This window comes from Felis catus, chromosome C1 (assembly GCF_018350175.1).
Source record: "Felis catus isolate Fca126 chromosome C1, F.catus_Fca126_mat1.0, whole genome shotgun sequence".
Taxonomy (NCBI): Eukaryota; Metazoa; Chordata; class Mammalia; order Carnivora; family Felidae; genus Felis; species Felis catus.
This window is the reverse complement of record NC_058375.1, coordinates 173,169,010-173,188,548: the sequence shown is the minus strand read 5'-3', so window position 1 is coordinate 173,188,548 and position 19,539 is coordinate 173,169,010. Positions and strand designations below refer to the sequence as shown.

General features: G+C 35.4%; 1 protein-coding gene across 6 annotated transcripts in view; it reads right to left on the bottom strand.

Moving 5' to 3' along the window:
- Positions 1–663: 663 nt before the first annotated feature.
- The window catches only part of FSIP2 (fibrous sheath interacting protein 2), a 95,356-nt gene continuing 76,480 nt past the window's right edge, over positions 664–19,539 (bottom strand). For all 6 annotated transcript variants that reach the window (XM_023259535.2, XM_045034114.1, XM_045034111.1 and 3 more), the window contains 4 exons: positions 10,840–10,886; positions 7,152–7,195; positions 3,640–3,709; positions 664–865 (listed from right to left, as the gene is read on the bottom strand). In XM_023259535.2, coding sequence (XP_023115303.2) covers positions 729–865; positions 3,640–3,709; positions 7,152–7,195; positions 10,840–10,886 — 298 coding nt within the window. In that variant the 3' untranslated portion in view covers positions 664–728. The remainder of the gene's footprint in view (positions 866–3,639; positions 3,710–7,151; positions 7,196–10,839; positions 10,887–19,539) is intronic.

Genomic DNA, 19,539 nt, shown 5'->3' with positions numbered 1-19,539 from the left:
CCTACAAATACATCCTTTATTTATATTCATGAGAAAATATTAATATAAAGGATTTAATGCTTTGCTGACCAACAATTTACCTATTGATAGTATTTGACCCACAAAATACCTTTGTCTTTTCTGAAAAGTTTTTTTAAAGTTGTAAAAGTTATTTTATGCATACATAGATAAAATACTATGTATTTTACTAGTAATTAAATTACTGGTAACTAATTAATTACTTCTACATGGTGCTTTATTCATAGTTAGATATTTTTGCTTGGGAGGTATTTTATAAACTGATGATACTTTATCTGCAGGTGGGAAAAGCTGATTTCTTACATCTGGTATATTTTTATTTGAACATACAAATACACCTTTAATAGTGAACCATTCAGTTTCATATCTGTGTTACAGAATTCACTTGAGTGTTATCTCAATTTGCTAACTATTTTGGTGAAAATACCCTCTAAAAATTTAACAGGAAACCTCCAAGGTCATTTCCAGGTACACTTTTGGTCACTTCATATTTATGGCACACAGGTAATACACTGTGCCTCTTTTCATGCCAAATGTTTATCAAAAGCATTCATCAAACCTTTCTCTTATCCAAATTTCTATTGTACTTTCTTTGATCTTAAAATTCTGCTCAGTATTATAAAAATCATCTTCTAGGACAATATGTTATGCTTTAAAAATCACTTTATTTTCTAAGGGAAGTAAGCATAGTTCTATCAGGTATAAAAGCTTCAGGGCTCATCTTGGCCAGGTGGTGAGGAAGATTTGGAAATATTGGTGTTACTTCGAGAAAACACCTTTGAGAGAGCTGAAGATACCTTTGCCAACATTTTAGATCCTTGTTTGGAAATACTAGGCTTGGGAGTTTCTGTGGAAAAAGCAAAAAAGTAATATGAATATTTATTAGGCATTCTAATTGAGACAGTATTTATTAGGCATTCTAATTGAGAGAGTTATACTATAGAATTGATGGTTTAGAATTAAGAAAGTGATGTTTATAAAATACTTTATGGGATTTAAAAAGACTAGCAAAGGTTCTTTTTTTAAGTTTATTTATTTATTTTGAGAGACAGAGAGAGCAGGGGAGTGGCAGAGCCAGAGGGAGACAGAGAGAATCCCAAGCAGGCTCTGCACTTATCGTGCAGAGCTTGACATGGTGCTTGAACCCACAAACCATGAGATCATGACCTGAGCTGAAGTCAAGAGTCAGATGCTTAACCAGCTGAGCCATCCAGGTGCCCCTCACAAAGGCTCTTCTAATTTGATCCTTCTAACACTCTTGTAAGGGAAATAGGAAGAGTGATAACTCCATTTTTGGACACTGAATCTTGGCAAGGTCAAATACCTTGCCTAAGGTCATATGAGTAGAAAATGGATGCTCTGGGAATAGGGGCCAGCTTTTTGACTCTCATGGACCTACCGCACTTTGATACTTCTCCAGTTAGGTGTACAAAGAATGTCTTTCTTTTTCTATCAGAACACTATTGGAAAAAGCCTGATGAGCTAAACTTAAAGTAACTTTCAACTTTACACAACGAGGGTATCTATTTCAGAGTACTCAAGTGAAAGCATTAAAATTGTCATAATTTCTCACCTACTTTGGGTGAATTTTCAATTGGTTAACTTCAAGTGATTTTTTTTTATCATGTGAGATAAGACTGTATAGATAATAAAAGAATTTTCATTTAGATTCATTTTTCTACATTTTTCTACATTCATTTTTCACATTTTCTACATTCTTCATATTTTAATTATCACAAAATTATAATTTTACTTATAAATATGTAAAGATAGAAATGAACATTTATGTACTTTTTTGAAACTTTTTGATAAGACATGAAAACACACATGACCAAATTTTCTTTTTTTAAATTAAAAAAATAATGTTTAATGTTTATTAATTTTTAAGAGACAGACAGAAAGACAGAGTGTGAGTGAGGAAGGGACAGAGACAGCAGGAGACACAGAATCCAAAGCAGGCTCCAGGTTCTGAGCTGTCAGCACAGGGGCCAGTGCAGGTCTCAACCTCAGGAACCATGAGATCACGACCTGCGCCAAAGTCAGATCCTTAACCGACTGAGCCACCTAGGCACCCCCATTTTCTTAATTCCATCATGTGCCAAAGTTCATGACTATACATCTTGTAGTTACCTAGATTTGTCTTTTCTAGCAAGATAATCTTCTATAGTTAAAGTTAAGATAGCCAACGGTAAATTTAACTAAAAATAAAGAACAAAAAAGTATATTCAGGGTTTTTACTCTACTATTATTTTTTAAAATGACCTAAGAATTTAAAAGGAAAAAAACCCACAAAATTTGCAGCAGATAAGACACAAAAGCATAGATGAAAGAGAAAGATGTACTTTCTGAAAAAGTAAAATAAAATTTTACTGACATGATTGAGGCATTGTTGCAAGACTTCTGAAATTGTCATTGGAGGTACAAAATAATTTCTGTTCTTGAAACTTGTGGTCCTGTTAAAAATTCAAATCTCTGGGCACCATTACTCAGAGATGCTAACTTAGGCTAGAGAGGGTCCAGGAATCTACATTGTGAAAAAAGTACCCTGGGTGGTTCTAATGCAGAGCAGCTCCAGGAAACACACTTGGGACACTGCCTCAAATCCGCATGCTTATTAGATGACTGTATATTGTTCAAGACCGGAGGGTGCCTGGTATCTTAGCTTAATAACCTACATGAGAAAGTCACGAACCCTGCGTTTATCTTGTTAGTAGTTCTTTCTGTAGCAAAACTATAGACTATCTTTGGTTATTACCCAATATGGGGCTTATTCTGGGATGCAATGGCAACAATATGAAACCACATTATGGAGGGAAGAAAGAGTGGAGGATCAAAGTCAGAAGATCTGTTTTTGAGCCCTAAAAGCTTTGTATTTGTTGACTGTGTAACCTCAGACAGTTATTCCCTCCATTTTCTCTTTTTTAAACTAGGGCTTTATGATTCACAGAGGCAGAATAGTATGGTGTAGGGGATATAGACAAGTTTTGTTTGGTCCACAAAACATTTCAGAAGAAATTTGAATTATGTGTTAAACTTTAAAAGTCAGGAATTTTCACCTCTAACTTCTTTTGAAGAATGCAAAGACTTCAATTGGAAGACCTGGCAACAAGCCAGTGTGTCAGTGATTGCTGAGTAGCAGCTCCCTCCTTTAGATGGGACATGCCATCTTCAGTGTACCACAGACCCTTGCTCAACCTACTGCTCTTGTTTATAACATTACCTGTATGGCTCCTGTGGGCATTTACGTGTATGAATTCTGGTTATATTGAACGAGCTTAGGCTTTGAAGTTGGGCAGATCTGTGTTTGAATCCCAGTTCTGCAGCTTATTAGCTGCAGGGTGACCTTGAATAATATACTCTTACTTTCTTCTTCGGTGACTCGCCCTTCCCTCTTTAATAAAAAGGGGATACTTAATTCCTAATAAATGTTAGTTATATTATTTGTAACTATGATTTGAAGTTAAAATAAAAGTACCCCATAATAAACTGCAAATTGTTATACACACAAACATACACACAGTAAGAATATTATTTCAACCTCATATTGATAATAGGCATCAATACTTTAAGGAAGGAGCCACTCATTCCAGGATGAATGCTAAAGCATAGTATATTTTGTACCTGAAATGACTTCTTTTGAGGAATGTTCACTGCCAACAATATTCTTGTTTCCTTCAAAGATGGTGATAAACTGCCAAGACAAAGTAAAGTACTTATTTAATCTTTTATTGGATAGTACACATTAAGATACCTAGAAATCCCCAAAAGATGTAGTACAACCATTGTAGCACCTTACATCAATAATTTCTGTGCTCTGAAGTCTCAAAGAATTATCCACTGAGACAGGATCATAATTTTTGCCAATTATGGCACCTAGGGCTGACCCTTGTCATAGATGTGGGCCTTGGATACCATTCAATGATGATCAAAGCTCAGCCATCTTAAGTCACAAAAAAAGCCAGCTCTGTCTGCTCCCTCCCTCTTTTGGGGGTATTGTTATAAGTAACAAATTATAAATTCTTTTTATGATATGAGAGATAATGTTAAGGGGTAAAATGGCCGTTCACTATGTAACTCCAGTTTCCTGTTATGGAAATCTTAGGTATTTTGGAGTCTGGAGCAATAAGCAGGCTATCTGGACCTAGTTGGGCATGGGACATGGCTCAGATACTAGCTTTACTCTGTAGGCCCATATCACTTCTTTGAACAGAGAAGCAGCAATTTTCTCAGAAAGGCATAAAATAGACTTGGATAGGTAATTGGGCTACCTTGTATATATTTTATAAAACTAGCTATTAAATAAGGAAATCAATGATGAGAAATTTTTTAAAAAGGCCTAAATTCATGAAGAAACATAAAATATGTTACATATAGATTATGCAAAAAACCACCAGGTATTATAGGAGTTTTATCATAGTTCTTCAAAGAGGACTTGAGGTAGCTTATCTATTAATATATTTCAAAACAAATATATACCTGAGGAATAAAATGGAACCAAGACTATCTAAAACACTAATTCTCAGTATTGGCAGCACAATAGTTACATGTGGAAATTTTTTAAAAAAATTTTTAAATGTTTTATTTGTTTTTGAAAGAGAGTACAAGTGGGAGAGGGGCAAAGAGAGAGGGAGACACAGAATCTGTATTTGTCAGAGCAGAGTCTGACATGGATCTCGAACTCATGAACCACGAGATCATAACCCAAGCTGAAGTTGGACGCTTAACTGAATGAGCTATCCAGGCATCCTGTGGAAATTCTTTTTTCTTAATATGAATCCCAAGGTCCCACACCTCCAATTGAATTGAAATCTCTCAGGGTGGGACAGATATTGATATCTCTTAAAAAATGCCCACATGTGTGAGACTGACTTCAGAATCCCTAATCTAAACGCTGGCAGGGAGATGCTACCAAGTGTCTGAGATGAGTAAATATACTTGTTATTTTAGGAACATCTATCTTTTCATAAGATTTATTCATAAGAGATTGCCATTTCTTCATGGAACACTGTTATAACCACCACTTTAAGTTTTTGTCTGAAAATTCCAAAATTTTAGTTGCATCAGACTTGGTATCTCTTGTCTTCTCCGTTAAAAGTTGTAGACATTGTCTTATTTTTTGTATGTTAAGTAATTTTGAATTCTATCTTGAGCATTTTAAACAACTTATGAGTTTCTAAGAACTGTTAGAGTACTCTAGAAATGGTTTAGTTTTTTATCTGTTTGCTTAAGTAGGTAATTAACCCACTTAGATTTAGACCACACATCCTACCCTTCTATAGCTGTTTCCAAAGTAAATTCAGTTTCCAAAGCCTTGGCAGTATATATACGTAGCATCCCTGTGTGTGCACCACTATTAAAGCTATAGTTCAAGTTCTCGAAGCCTTTTGTTTATGTAAACTCAGGCCAGTTGCATACATGAACAACACAGGAGAGACACACAGATTTGTAGGGGATCCTTTCTGATGATATTCTGTGACTTTTTTTTTTCCATGTCCCTAACTCTAAATAGTCTCCTTTCTGGTTCTATGGCTAGAATGCTGTGGCTACCCATTCTGTGTGCTGTCTCACACATCCCATGATTGCATTTATGTCTAGAGTAAAGTGGCAAAAAGAAGCAGGGAAAAAAAAGCAGATTTCCTTTTAATCGTCTTCAGGTTACTGGAGACCTTGTCCTAATTCTTCTGGTCAGAGGGAAGGATTTTTCTCTCAGAGTTTTAAGTGCCTCAAGCCTCTGCAGCCATTGCCATATAGCTTCGTGTCTGAAACTTGCCTTGAGGCAGAGCCAAGAGATGGGAAAAGTGGGAAAGAAGTGAGATTCTTCTACTTCCCAGTCCACAGGAATATCTTAATTCTGGTGAGAGAGCAATGATTTCTCCTGGGGATTTATTCTGCCCATTCTTTCTATGCAATTCCAGGATTTGAATTGCTCTACGTCTAAAGTAGGAGATAAGGGGGTACAAAACCAGGAAACTCATAATGAAATTGGTGATTCTTTGAGTTTTTATTTGTCCCCTCAAACTCCTGCTATTATTTATTTTCCAGAATCCTCAGTTGTTGTCCAGAGTTTTTAGTTGTAATCAGAGATAGAGATGGGATAGAATGTGCTTAGTCCACCTTACTTTGAATTGGATTGGGTATAACAACTTCAACTATAGTTTTACCATGGAAAAAGCTGCAAATTATGGGAAGGGCAAAAAGCCAAAAAAGGGCCCAGATTAGCAAGGAATTTAGCCTGACACAAGGAATAGTCTGTCATGAGGTCATCAGTCTACAGATTCTGTCTCCCTGTTATTTCCATATAATTTTACTTGGAAAATAATGGCCTAAGTAAGCCCGAGGTTGTCAGATAGATGTTTATATTCATAAATGAGGATTAGGTTGAATAAGAAACTTCCCAGCACCTTCAGGGTTTGGCATTAGTATGAAGAAGATGACTCTGATGATAAGGGACTGGGTAATTGATGGATTCATGTGCATGGTGTAGGGGAAATTCAGAAGTGGGGTTAAATTGAGCCAAGAAACAAAGTGATAAAAGCAAAAGAAGATCTGTAGCTTTGGCTCTCATTGGAAACTTTAAAAAAGAACTAGGAGGAAAATTTTTCCTGAGTTCATAGTGGAGAGTAGCTGAACCTCTTGGAAAGCTGCCTTTAAACAATCAGTCCTTAGGAATACAGAAAAATAGATGGAGTCAGCGTTCATTTCCTGCAAGCCAGTCTCCTCCATTTTTGAAAGCTTCTATTCCCTCCCTGCCTCCACCAAGTTCCTCACTTGGGTCTACCTGCCTTAGACAGGGCCAAGTGACTCCCTGTACGGTTTTCTCCAGAGTCAGTAGTAACACAGTTAAAGAGTGGAAGTCCATTTAGGTTCTAGGGAGGAATAGCGGGTTACTCTGTGCACGTAAGCAAGGAATAACTTACCTGTAAAGTGAAAATTTTGATTAAGGGATTTCTTCAGTTCCATGGATAGTTCTTAGCCAGAGGGAAAGATCTGAGCAGGAAGAAATACTGAACAGGGGTAGGTTTCCTGATGTTCCACAAACTGTACCACCCCAAGCCCTGATGTGGCCTTGAAAACTGGGCTATATTCAACTGGACTCCATGTATGCTAATTAGAGTTTATTGAAAAATATTTACCTTCACATTGTTTGAATTCTCTGGCTTTTGCTCCTGAGAATTTCCTGTTGGGAAGGGGAAAAAGAAAAGGAAAATATATTATTTTTTTTCTTTTTTTAGGCATGAATAGTATTGAGACAAACCTGGTCTTATTATTTTTCACCAGAAAGTTCTAGAATTTAGTTAGGTAGAAGAAATTATTATCACTTTCACTGTACAGACATTGGGAACACAACTGAAATAGGTAAGATCTCTAGAGTTCTGGGGCATGTCCTAGACTTTCCTTTAGGAATTATAAGATGAAATATGATTTAGTAGGAAAGGCCAACTCTGTTACTTAGTAGCCACATGTTTATCCATAAGTACTCAATCTCTGAAGGTTTATTTGTTTACATGTAAAATAAGAGATTACCTTATAAATGATTCCTAGGGGCCTTCCAGCTCTAACACTCTTTGATTCTACATAGCTAATTAAAAGCAGATAATTGGAACAAAGGAGAAGGTGCTGGTCTTATGAAATACTTTGAGTGAGAACCCGGAGAATTTTGAGGCAATACCAAGAGGAAATCTGGAGAAGTTGCTACAGAATCAAAAGTTGCCTAAATTCCAGGGGAAGTTAGTATGCCTGTAAAACAAATTTAAACTAAGGGAGTTAGAAATTAAGAGAAAAGTTTTGGGGCTCCTGGGTGGCTCAGTCGGTTAAAAGTCTGACTTTGACTCAGGTCATGATCTCACAGTTTGTGAGTTCAAGCCCCATCTCGGGCTTTGTGCTGACAGCTCAGAGCCTGGAGCCTGCTTTGGGTCTGTGTCTCCCCTCTCTCTGCTCCTCCCCAGCTCGTGCTCTGTCTCTCTGTCTCTCTCAAAAATAAACAAACATTAAAAACAAAGAGAGAGAAATTATTAGAAAAGTTTCACAAAAACCAACCACTAGGGAGGCAGAAAATCTGAGTTTGAGTTTTAGCGTTACTTCTTAGAGTGAAGAACGTTGGCAAATTGAATGTAACTTATTTGACTGTTTCCTAATTATGTAGAATGTGATTGAGATTCTTCCTTGCCTGTCTGACAACAGGGCTCAATGAGATATCTTATATATAAGAATTTTGCATTTTATAAACATGTCATCATCAAGGGCCAACACAAGTGGTCATTCTCTGAGTTATCCTTTGGACAAATGTAAGTTTTGGTGGGGGGGGGAGTAGCAGTAAAACTTCAAATAACTCAAATATGACAGGGATTGATTATGGCACTTATCTGACAATACTGGTAAAAATTTATTGTTGTTTGATCATCTTTCTAAAAGTACCTGGCTCTATATTGCACATAATTGAGCTGACTTTTGCTTTTAAATGACTGAGGGTATTGGGTTTACTTCTAGGCCTATCATTCCAAACATAGGTTTTAAGTTTCTAGGCTAAATGGCTGTCAACTTCCCAGGATATACTAGGAGTTTGTTTTGATGAAAAGTCATAGAAAAATTCCTGATAGTTGAGGATCTCAGATGTTCAGAGTTAACTTATTTTATTGTATACGTATATGAAACAAAGAATATAAATTTCCGGCTCTGACCTCTCTGTTAAACTCCATCTTAAAAATCCTGTTTCTTATGTGACACCTCAACTTGAACATCTAATGGGTAAATCAATCTCAACATAACCAAAACAAAATTCTTGTGCCTCTCATTAGTTATTCCCATCATCTCTCTTATTTTACTAAATGGTCCTCCTACTATAAGCCTACTTTAGGTTCTTGGGAATACTGTGGGAACTTACATTCTAGAAGGAGATAGTGACAAAAAAACAACAACAACTAACAGTGTATCAGAAAGTTGTAAGTGCCAGTGAGAAAAATCAGCCAAGAAGTGGAAGAGTTAGTGCCATGGTGAGAATGAGGGTACAATTTCAGAGTATGGTAAAAGAAGATCTCACTGAGAAGGTGAAACTTGAGCAAAGACCTCAAGGTGAGGGTTGAGCAAGGGAGATGTAGGGGGAAGAGCACGACACAAGGATCAGAAAGCGCAAAGGCCTGAATGCCTGGAATGTTTAAGGTCAATGAGGCTGGGGCAGAGAGCTGAAAAGAGAAACAGGAGGAAGTTAGAGAAGTAAAAGGGGGTGGAGTGATATCCAGATGATGTAAGATTTTACAAGCCATTGTAATTTCTTTCGCTTTTGTCCCAGATGAGATGGGAAATACTTATAAATATCTGGAATCATCTTGTTCATGTCCTTACCCTTTGATGCCCACTCAAGTATAAATTCTATGAGATTAAGGACTTTGTCAGTTTTGTTCACATATAGGATCCTAGAGCACAAAGGAGATGCTTAGTAAATATTTGAATGAATGAATAAATAAAAGATTGAATTGGGCAGCTAAAATATTGCAGAAGGATATAAGAATTAAGCATGATCATTGCAAAAAAAAAAAAGGGAAAAAACACCCACAATACATTTATGGTGAGGAGATTTAGGATCCAGAATTGACTCTGACTTTGACTCAAAGTAACCTTGGCAAAATTGCTTCCTCACCCTGACCTTGAGTTTCCTCATGTAAACATGATGGGGGTTGTATTGAATGGTTTCTCTAGCAGCCTATGATTCCATAATACAGGTGTGATTAGTGATTATTGTGATATCTTCTGATTATGGTATGTTCATGGAATTCTGGCATATTTATTGCTATTGTATGAATCATCTTAATTAAAACAATTTCACTTCGAAGATAAGAAACTAGGTTTTTAAAGTAACTCCTTGAGAGGTGTTGTGTGTTTGGAATAGCCAGGGTAAACCTGTGGTTTGAGGTTTTTTGTTTGTTTGTTTAAGTTTATTTATTTTGAGACAAGGAGAGAGAACACAAGCAGAGGAGGGGCAGAGACATAGAGAGGAATCAGAATCCCAAGCAGGTTTCCCGCTATCAGCGTAGAGCCTGAGATACAGCTTGATCTCACTCACGAACTGTGAGGTCATGAGCTACACTGAAACCAAGTATCAGATGCTAAACAACTGAGCCATCCAGACACCCCACTGTGGTTTGAATTTTAAGGCCGCTTTGTGTTAAACATGACACTCTGCCTCTTGTACCTATGATCACTCTTAGAACCACATTGATCCTCTGAGGTTTCACCAAAAAGTTCTCACAAATGTTCGAAGGAGTAGGTATCACTCCTTAGAGTGAAATAAAAATAGAGATTTATTTTTTTCAAGTGAAGTCCATACTAGTCAGATATTAATGTGAGCAAATACATTTAGCTCTAAAAGGCCCCTCCCCTTTCTTGTACATTATGGTAGGACTAAGTACAAAGGAAGGGTAAGAAATCGTTAAATGCTAGTATAATGGGTTCCAACTGAAGTAAAAACTATTGTATGGTGCAACCTTATTTTATGAATATATTTCACAGGAGCATGGTAACTGAATTCATAATATCACACCATTTTCTTGATCAAAATCATTAATAAAATCTTAACAGTAATTCAGAAAAGGCAAACTAGTTGGCTCATTTTAACACCTGAGTGATGTAGTAATGGATTATTTTCCTCCAAAATAGATAAATTTGCAGGAAAAAAATATCAATCTCAGGTTTGGTAACTAAAAAAATCATCAAAGCAGTAAACAAGGCAGTAAACAAACAATAAGTAATTAGTAAAAAGTTTATCAAAGCAGTAAAGCAGTCTTTTTTTGAATGCTTTCTAATTTAAGAAAAAGTAATAAATCCAACCTTCTAATATTTTGGCACTTGTATCTGAGGAAAAATCTTCAGTCTCACTAAAACAAAAGAAAAAGAACATTTCATTTTCTGTGCATTTAATGAATGAAGAAATTACTGGTTAAGCAAAAGAACAACCTGTCAGTTCTTCATATGGACATAAACCTGGAGTAATTTATCACCTAATTTCCAAATCAAATGAAAATGATTTCTAAATTAACTTTTTCTCCACTTTTAAAATTTTGGTTAAATACACATAACATAAAATTTTCCACCATAACCATTTTTAAGCGTACAGTTCTGTGCTTAAGTCCATTCACATTGTTGTGCAACCATTGCCACCATCTATTCTCCAGAACATTTTCATCTTCCCCAAAACTGACACTCTTCTACCCATTAAATATTTAATAGTGCATTATCCTCTCTCTCTATTCTCAGGAACTGCTGTTTTACTTTCTGCCTCTATGATTTGACTACCTGAGGTATCTCATATAAGTGGAATTATGCAATATCAGCCCTTTTGTGACTGACATGTCACTTAGCATAATGCCTTCAAGGTTCATATGTGTGTAGCATGTGTCAGAATTTCATTTTTAAGCCTTACTTACATTCTACTGAATGCATATACCATATTTTGCCTAACCATTCATTTATCGGTGACTCTTGGGTTGCTTCCATGATTTGGCTATTATTAATAATGCTGCTTATGAATATGAGAGTACCACAATCTGAGTCACTGTTTTCAATTCTTTTGGGTATATATCCTGACAATAGTTATCCTAATGAGTGTGAAATCGCATTTTATTGTGATTTTTATTTGCATTTCCCTAATGATTAGTGATGTTGAGCGTCGTTTCATGTACTTATTGCCCATTTGTATATTTTTTGAAGAAATATCTATTCAAATCCTTTGCCCAATTTTTAATCAGGTTGTTTGATTTTTTTTTTTGTTACTGAATTACAGGAGTTCTCTATATATTCTGGGTAGCAACCCCGAATTAGATATATGATTTGCAAGTATTTTCTCCTATTCTATGAGTTGACTTTTCACTCTGTCCTTTGAAGCACAAAAAATTGTAATTTTGGTGAAGTCCAGTATATCTAATTTTTGTCGTTGCTGTTCTTTCTTGTGTTTTTAGTGTCATATCCAAGAAATTATTGCCAAATCCAATGCCATGAAGCTTCCCCCCCCCCCCCCCCCCCCGTTTTCTTATAAGAGGTCTATAGTTTTACTTAGGTCTTTTATTCATTTTGAGTTACTTTTCACATATGGTGTAAGGGAAGGATCTAACTTCATTTTTGTGTGTGTGGTTAGTTTTCTCAACACCGTTTTAAGAATGTTCTTTTCCCATTAAGTGGCCTTGGCATGCTCATCAAAAATCATTTGGTCATAAATGAAAGATTTGTTTGTATGCTTTTTATTTTTATTTCATTGTTTTTTATGTCTGTTTTTATGTCAGTACCATACTGTTTTCATTACCATGTCTTTGCAGTAAGTTCTTAAATCAGTAAGTCCAACTTTGTTCTTACTTTTCAAGATTGTTTTGGTTATTAGGAGTCCCTATATAAAATTTAGTAAGAATTTTTTATATAAAAATATTTTGGAATGAATCTTTTCTGTATCTACAAAAAATGCCATCAAATGCAATTCTTATAAAATGCTGATCTGTAGAATACTGTGTAATATTGACATCTTAACAATAGTGAATCTTCCAATCCATGAATTATTAAATTTTTTTTTTAATTTGAGTATAACTGACACAGAATGTTACATTAGTTTCAAGTGTACAGCCCACAAGTTTATACATTATGCTATGTTTACGGCTATTGTAGTTACCATCTGCCCCCATCCAATGCTATTAAAATATCAATGATTATATTCCTTATGCTGTGCCTTTTATTCCTGTGATTTATTCATTTCATAAGTCAAAGTCTGTAGCTCCCAGTCATCTTTACCCCCTCCCTTTTGACAAGCATCAGTTTGTTCTCTGTCTTGAATTTATAGGTCTAATTATGCTTTTTGTTTATTCATATTTTTATTAGATTCTACTTATGAGTAAAAATATGTTGTCTTTCTCAGTCTGACTTATTTCACTTAGCATAATCTTTCCATTAATTTTTGTCTCCTTCCTTTTCCTTCAGGAATGTTCACTTATAGTTTTTACTTTTCCTTTGGGATTGTTCATTGTCAGTACATAGAAATGTGATTGAGGGGCGCCTGGGTGGTTCAGTCGGTTGAGCGTCCGACTTCAGCTCAGGTCATGATCTCGCAATTCGTAAGTTTGAGCCCCACGTTGGGCTCTGTGCTGACAGCTTGGAGCCTGGAACCTGCTTCAGATTCTGTGTCTCCCTCTCTCTGCCCCTTCCCAACTCATGCTCTGTCTCTCTGTCTCTCAAAAATGAATAAACATTGGGGAAAAAAAAAGAAATGTGATTGATTTTTCTATATTGATTTTGTATCCAACAACTTTGATGAATTCATTTACTCTTTTTTTTTTTTAATTTTAAATATTTATTTTTGAGAAAGCGAGAGAGAGAGAGAGAGAGAGAAAACAAGTGTGTTAAAGAATCTGAAGCAGGCTCCAAGCTCTGAGCTTTCAGCACAGAGCTGGACATGGGCCTCGGACCCACGAACTGTGAGATCATGATCTGAGCCAAAGTCAGACACTTAACTGACTGAGCCACCCAGATGTCCCTGAATTCATTTATTCTAAAATTTTTGTTTCTTTTTGTATGGACTCTTTAGGGTTTTATACATATAAGACAATTTTATCTGTGAACAGAGATCATTGTGCATGTTATCTTCCAATTTAGATGCCTTTTATGTCTTTTTAAGTGCTCTGACTAGGACTTCCAGTATGTTGAATAGAAGTGGTAAGACTGGGCAATTTTGTTTCCAATCGTAGAGGAAACTCCTTCAGGCTTCCACCCTAAGTAAAATATTAGTTCTAGGTTTTCCACATATGGCTATCATTACTTTGAAGTAATTTCCTTCTATTCCGAGTTTGTTGAGTGTTATCATGAAAAAGTATTGACTTTTGTTAAATGTTTTTTTCTGTATTAATTTAGATCAGAGTATGTGTGTTCTTCATCTTGTACTATGTTGTATTAAATGGGCTGATTTCTATATGTTGAACCTCCCTTGTATTTCTGGGATAAATCTCACTTGAGTCCTGGTGTAAAATGTTTTAATGTGCTGTTGCACTCTGTTTGCCAGAATTTTGCTAAAGATTTTTGCATCAATATTCAGCAGGGATGTTAATCTGTAGTTTTCTTGTAGTGCCTTTTTCTAGGTTTTGGTATCGAAGGAATGCTAGCCTCATGTGTTTGGAAATAGTCCCTTCTATCCAATTTTTTGACAAGAGTTTAAGGAGGATTGATGTTAATTCCCCCTTAAATGTTCGCTAGAATTCACCATTCACTAGTGAAACCATCTGGTCCTGAGATTTTCTCTGTTAGGTTTTGATTACTGATTCAATCTCCTTACTAGTCTGTTCAGATTTTCTATTTTTTTTTTTCATGATTCAGTTTCAGTGGTCATGTATTCCTGGGAATTTATCCATTTCCTCTCAGTTATCCAATTTGTTGGTGTATAATTGTTCATAATACTCATAATCCTTTTTATTTCTGTAAAATAAATTGTAATGCCCCTTTTTTCATTAATGGTTTTAGGTTTTTGAGTCTTCTATTTTTTTCCAGAGGCCATCTTGCAATAATTTTGTCAATTTTGTTGGTGGTTTTGAGGAACTAACTCTAGGTTTCACTGATTTTCTCTATTGTTTTTCTATTTTGTATTTTGCTTATCTCTGCTTTGTATTATTTTCTTCCTTATCCTAGTTTTGACTTTAGCTTGTTTTTCTTCAAAGGTAAGTTATTGTTATAAGATCTTTATTAATGAATTTACACCTATAAATTTCCCTCTTAGAACTACTTTCACTCTATCCCATAAGTTTTAGTATATTGTTTTCATTTTCATTTGTCTCAAGTATTTTCTAATTTCCTGAGTGATTTCTTCTTTGACCCATTGGTTGTTTAAGAATGTATTGTTTTGGGCACCTGGGTGGCTCAATCGGTTAAGCATCCAACTTCCACTCAGGTCATGATCTCACAGTTCGTGAGTTCCAGCCCCGCATCCGGCTCTGTGCTGACAGCTCAGAGCCTGGAGCCTGCTTTGGATTCTGTGTTTCCCCTCCCTCTCTGCCCCTCCCCGACTCACACTCTGTGTCTCTCTGTCCCAAAAATAAATTTTCCAGTTCTCCTGTTGCTATTAAATTCTAAATTCATTCCATTGTGATTGAAAGGATACAGTGTATAATTTTAATATTTTACAATTTATGAACACTTGTTTTGTGATCTATATGTGGTATCCTGATCACCCAGCCTATGTTCTATGCTGGATAATGTTCCATGTACACTTGAGAAAAATATGCATTCTGCTGTTGTTGGGTGGAGTGTTCTGTATAGGTCTGTTAGTTCCAACGGATCTATAGTGTTGTTTTAGTCCTCCATATATTCCATCTGGATGTTCTGTCCACTATTGAAAGTAGTCTATTAAAGTCCTCTATTACTGTTGTTTCTCTCTTCAAACTTGTCAGTGTTTGCTTCATCTATTTTGGGACCCTCAAGTTTGTTTCGTATATGTTTATATTAGTTATGTCTTATTGAATGAACCCTTTTATCATTACAATAATGTTGTCTCTTGTTTTTCACTTAAAGTCTATTTTGTTTGATATTGGTATAGCTAACCTTGCACTCATTCAGTTTGTCTTTGCTTGGGGTATCTTTTCCCACCTGTGTGTATCTTTATTTCTAAAGTGAGTCTCTTATAAACAATATATACAGATCTTCTTTGACTTATGAAGGGGTTAGTCCTGAAAAACCCATTATAAGTTGAAAATATCATAAATAAAAAATGCATTTAATATACCTAAACTACTGAACATCATAGATTAGCCTAGTCTACCTTAAACATGCTGAAAAAACATTTAGTATACAGTTGGGCAAAATCGTCTAACACAATGCATATTTTATAATAGAGTGTTAAATATTTCTTGTAATTTATTGAGTACTTAACTGAGAGTGAAAAACAGAATGATTATATGTGTACGGAATAGCTGTTCATATATTGGTTGTTTACCCTCATGATTGTGTGGGTGACTGGGAGTTGTGGCTCACTGCTTCTTCCCAGTATCACGAGAGAGTATTGTACAGTGTATTGCTAGCCTGAGAAGAGCTCAAAATTCAAAATTCAAAGTACAAGTTTTTACGGAATGGGTATTACTTTTGCACTATCAGCAAGTCAAAAAATCATAAGTTGCACCATCGTAAGTTGGAGACTATCTGTAGTTGGATATTCTTTTTGAAGTTCCTTCTATTAATCTGTGTTTTTTTTTTTAAAGCATTTAGTCCATTTATACTAAATTACTGATAGGGAAGCACTACTTTTGTCATTTGGTTAGTTTTTTTCTGTATGTCTTATAGCTTTTTTATCCCTCATTTCCTTCACTGCTGCCTTCCTTTGTGGTAGTTGATATTTTGCAGATACACAGTTGGTTCCCTTTGCATTTTATTTCAGGAATAGTCTATAGATATCTTCTTTGTTGTTAGCATAGGGATTACATACAGAATCCTAAAATGATGACAAATTGACACCAGTTTAACTTCAATTCCATACAAAACTCTACTCCTTTTAGATTAACCCCCTTTCCTTCATGTTTTTGATTTCCCCAGTAATGTCTTTACATCTTTTGTACCCATCTGCAGAGGTTTATACTTATTTTTGTATTTATCTTTTAAATCTTGTAGAAAACAAAGAGTGGAGTTATTAAGCAAAATGATAATACTGGTTTTTACATATATGTCCATGTATTTACCTTTGCTAGAGAATTTTATATTTTTATATGGCTTTGAGTCACTGTTTAGCATCTCTTACTTTCAACTTGAAGGACTTCTTTTAGGATTTATTCTGTACCGTGTCTGGTGGTAATAAAATTCTTGTTTTTGTCTTTTTTATCTTATAATGTTTTTATTTCTCTTTAATTTATGAAGAGTATTTTTGCTAGTTATAGAGTTTTCATTTGATATTTTTCTTTCTTTCAGGCCTTTAAATATGTCATTCACTGCCTTTTGACTTGCAAGCTTTCTTCTGAAAATTTCCCCGAGTGTTCTGTGGGGATTTCTTATAGACAATGACAAGTCATTTCTCTCTTGGTGCTTTCAGGATTCCCTTTTTATCTTTGGCTCTTGGCACTTTGATTTCAATATGTCTTGGTTTCGTCTCTGTATATCTATGCTACTTGGAGTTCATTAAGCTTATTGTATTTGTATACTCATGACATTTTGCAAATATGGGGAGGTTTTAAAGATCATTTCCTCAAATAATCACCCTGCCCTTTTCTCTCCTTCTTCTGGAAATCCCGTGATACATATATTGATATGTTTGATGGTATCCCAAAGGTTCCTCAAGTTCTATTCACTTTAGTCTATCTTTTTTTGCTCCCCAGATTCCACAATTTCAAATGACTTGTGTTCATGTTCTCTTCTGTCTGAGTCTGCTCTTAAACCCATCTAGTGAAATTTAAATTCAGTTATACTTTTCAGCTCCAGAACTTCTCTTTGGTTCTTTTTTAGAAGTTATATTTCTGGGTTTTTTTATTCTCATATTGCTCATATACTTCCCAATTTTCTTTAGTTCTTTGTGTTTTCCTATAACTTTTGAACATATTTAAGATAGTTATTTTAAAGTCTGTTGTATATGTCCAATTGTGTGCTTCTTCATGGACATTTTCTGGACATTTGTTTAGTTTCTTTAAATGGGACCTCTTTCCATGTTTCTTTGTATGTATAGTGAACTTATGTTGAAATTTAGGCATTTGAAGAAACAACTACCTCTCCCAGTTTTTAGAGATTGGTGTGGAAGCCCTTTACTAATTAACAGAACTCAACCTTGAGAACAATCTGAGGCAGAACCTTAAGATTTTATATCTTTTCTCAGCATACATCCTTTTGGTCCTATGTATATGCTTTCTTTTTTCAATTTGTCTGATCTGGTTTTGTTTTTGGTTTTGGTTTATTTTTGCTTATTTTGAAAAATAATTTTATTTTATTTTGTTTCATCATGATAAATGTACTCTTTAATCCTCATCCCATATTATCCCCTTTTGGTAACCATTGGTTTGTTCTCTATAGTTAGGGGTATTTCTTGGTTTGTCTCTCTCTCTCTCTCTCTCTCTCTCTCTTTTTCCCATTTGCTTATTGGTTTTGCTTCTTAAATTACAGAGGTGAGCGAGATAATATGGTATTTGTCTTTCTCTGGCTTATTTTGTTCAGCATCGTACTTTCTAGTTCCGTTAATGTTATTGTATGTGTCTTTTTTTTTTTTTTTAATAAGCTCTAGACCCAAATGGGGCTCAAACTCACAAATCTGAGATCAAGAGTTGTATGCTCTAACAGTTGAGCCAGCCAGGCACCCCTGTTCATTTTATTGCAAATGGCAAGATTCCATTCTTTTTTATGGCTGAATAATATATGTGTGTGTATATATACATATATATGTGTATATATACATAAATATACACACACACGTGTGTGTATATATACATATATATGTGTATATATATATATAAATATACACACACGTGTGTGTATATGTGTATATATATGTGTGTATATGTGTGTGTGTGTGTACACACACACACACACACACACCACCTTTTTTTATCCACTCATCTATCAGTGGATACTTGGGCTGCTTCCACAGTTTGGCTATTGTAAACAATACTGCAATAAACATAGGGGTGCATGTTTCCTTTGAATTAGTGTTTCTGGGGGCGCCTGGGTGGCTCAGTCAGTTAAGCGTCCGACTTCAGCCAGGTCACGATCTCGCGGTCCGTGAGTTCAAGCCCCGCGTCAGGCTCTGTGCTGACAGCTCAGAGCCTGGAGCCTGTTTCAGATTCTGTGTCTCCCTCTCTCTGACCCTCCCCCGTTCATGCTTTGTCTCTCTCTGTCTCAAAAATAATAAACGTCAAAAAAAATTTTTTTTGAATTAGTGTTTCTGTATTTTTTGGGTAAATACCCAGTAGTTCAGTTCCTGGATTGTAGGGTAGTTCTATTTTTAATTTTTTGAGTAACCTCCATACAGTTTTCTACAATGGCTGCACCAATTTGCATTCCCACCAACAGTGCAAGAGGGTTCCATTTTATCCACATCCTCACCAACACTTGTTTCTTGTGTTTTTGATTATAGCCATTCTGGCAGGTGTAAGGTGATATCTCATTGAGGTTTTTATTTGCATTTCCCTGATGATAAGTAATGTTGAGCTTTTCATGTGTCTGTTGGCCTTCGGTATGTCTTCTTTGGAGAAATAAGTGTTCATGTCTTCTGCCCATTTTTAATTTGCTTATTTATTTGTTTTTGGGTGTTGAGTTTTATAAGTTCTTTATATATTTTGGATACTGATCCATTATCTGACATGGCATTTGCAAATATCTTCTCCCATTCAGTAGGTCTCCATTTCATTTTTTTGGTTGTTTCTTTTGCTGTGCAAAAATGTTTTATTTTGATGTAGACACAATATTTATTTTTGCTTTTATTTCCCTTGCCTCAGAAGACATATCTAGAAAAAGGTTGCTATCGCCAATGTCAGAGAGATTACTGCCTGTCCTCTCTTCAAGGATTTTTATGGTTTCAGGTCTCACATTTAGGTCTTTAAT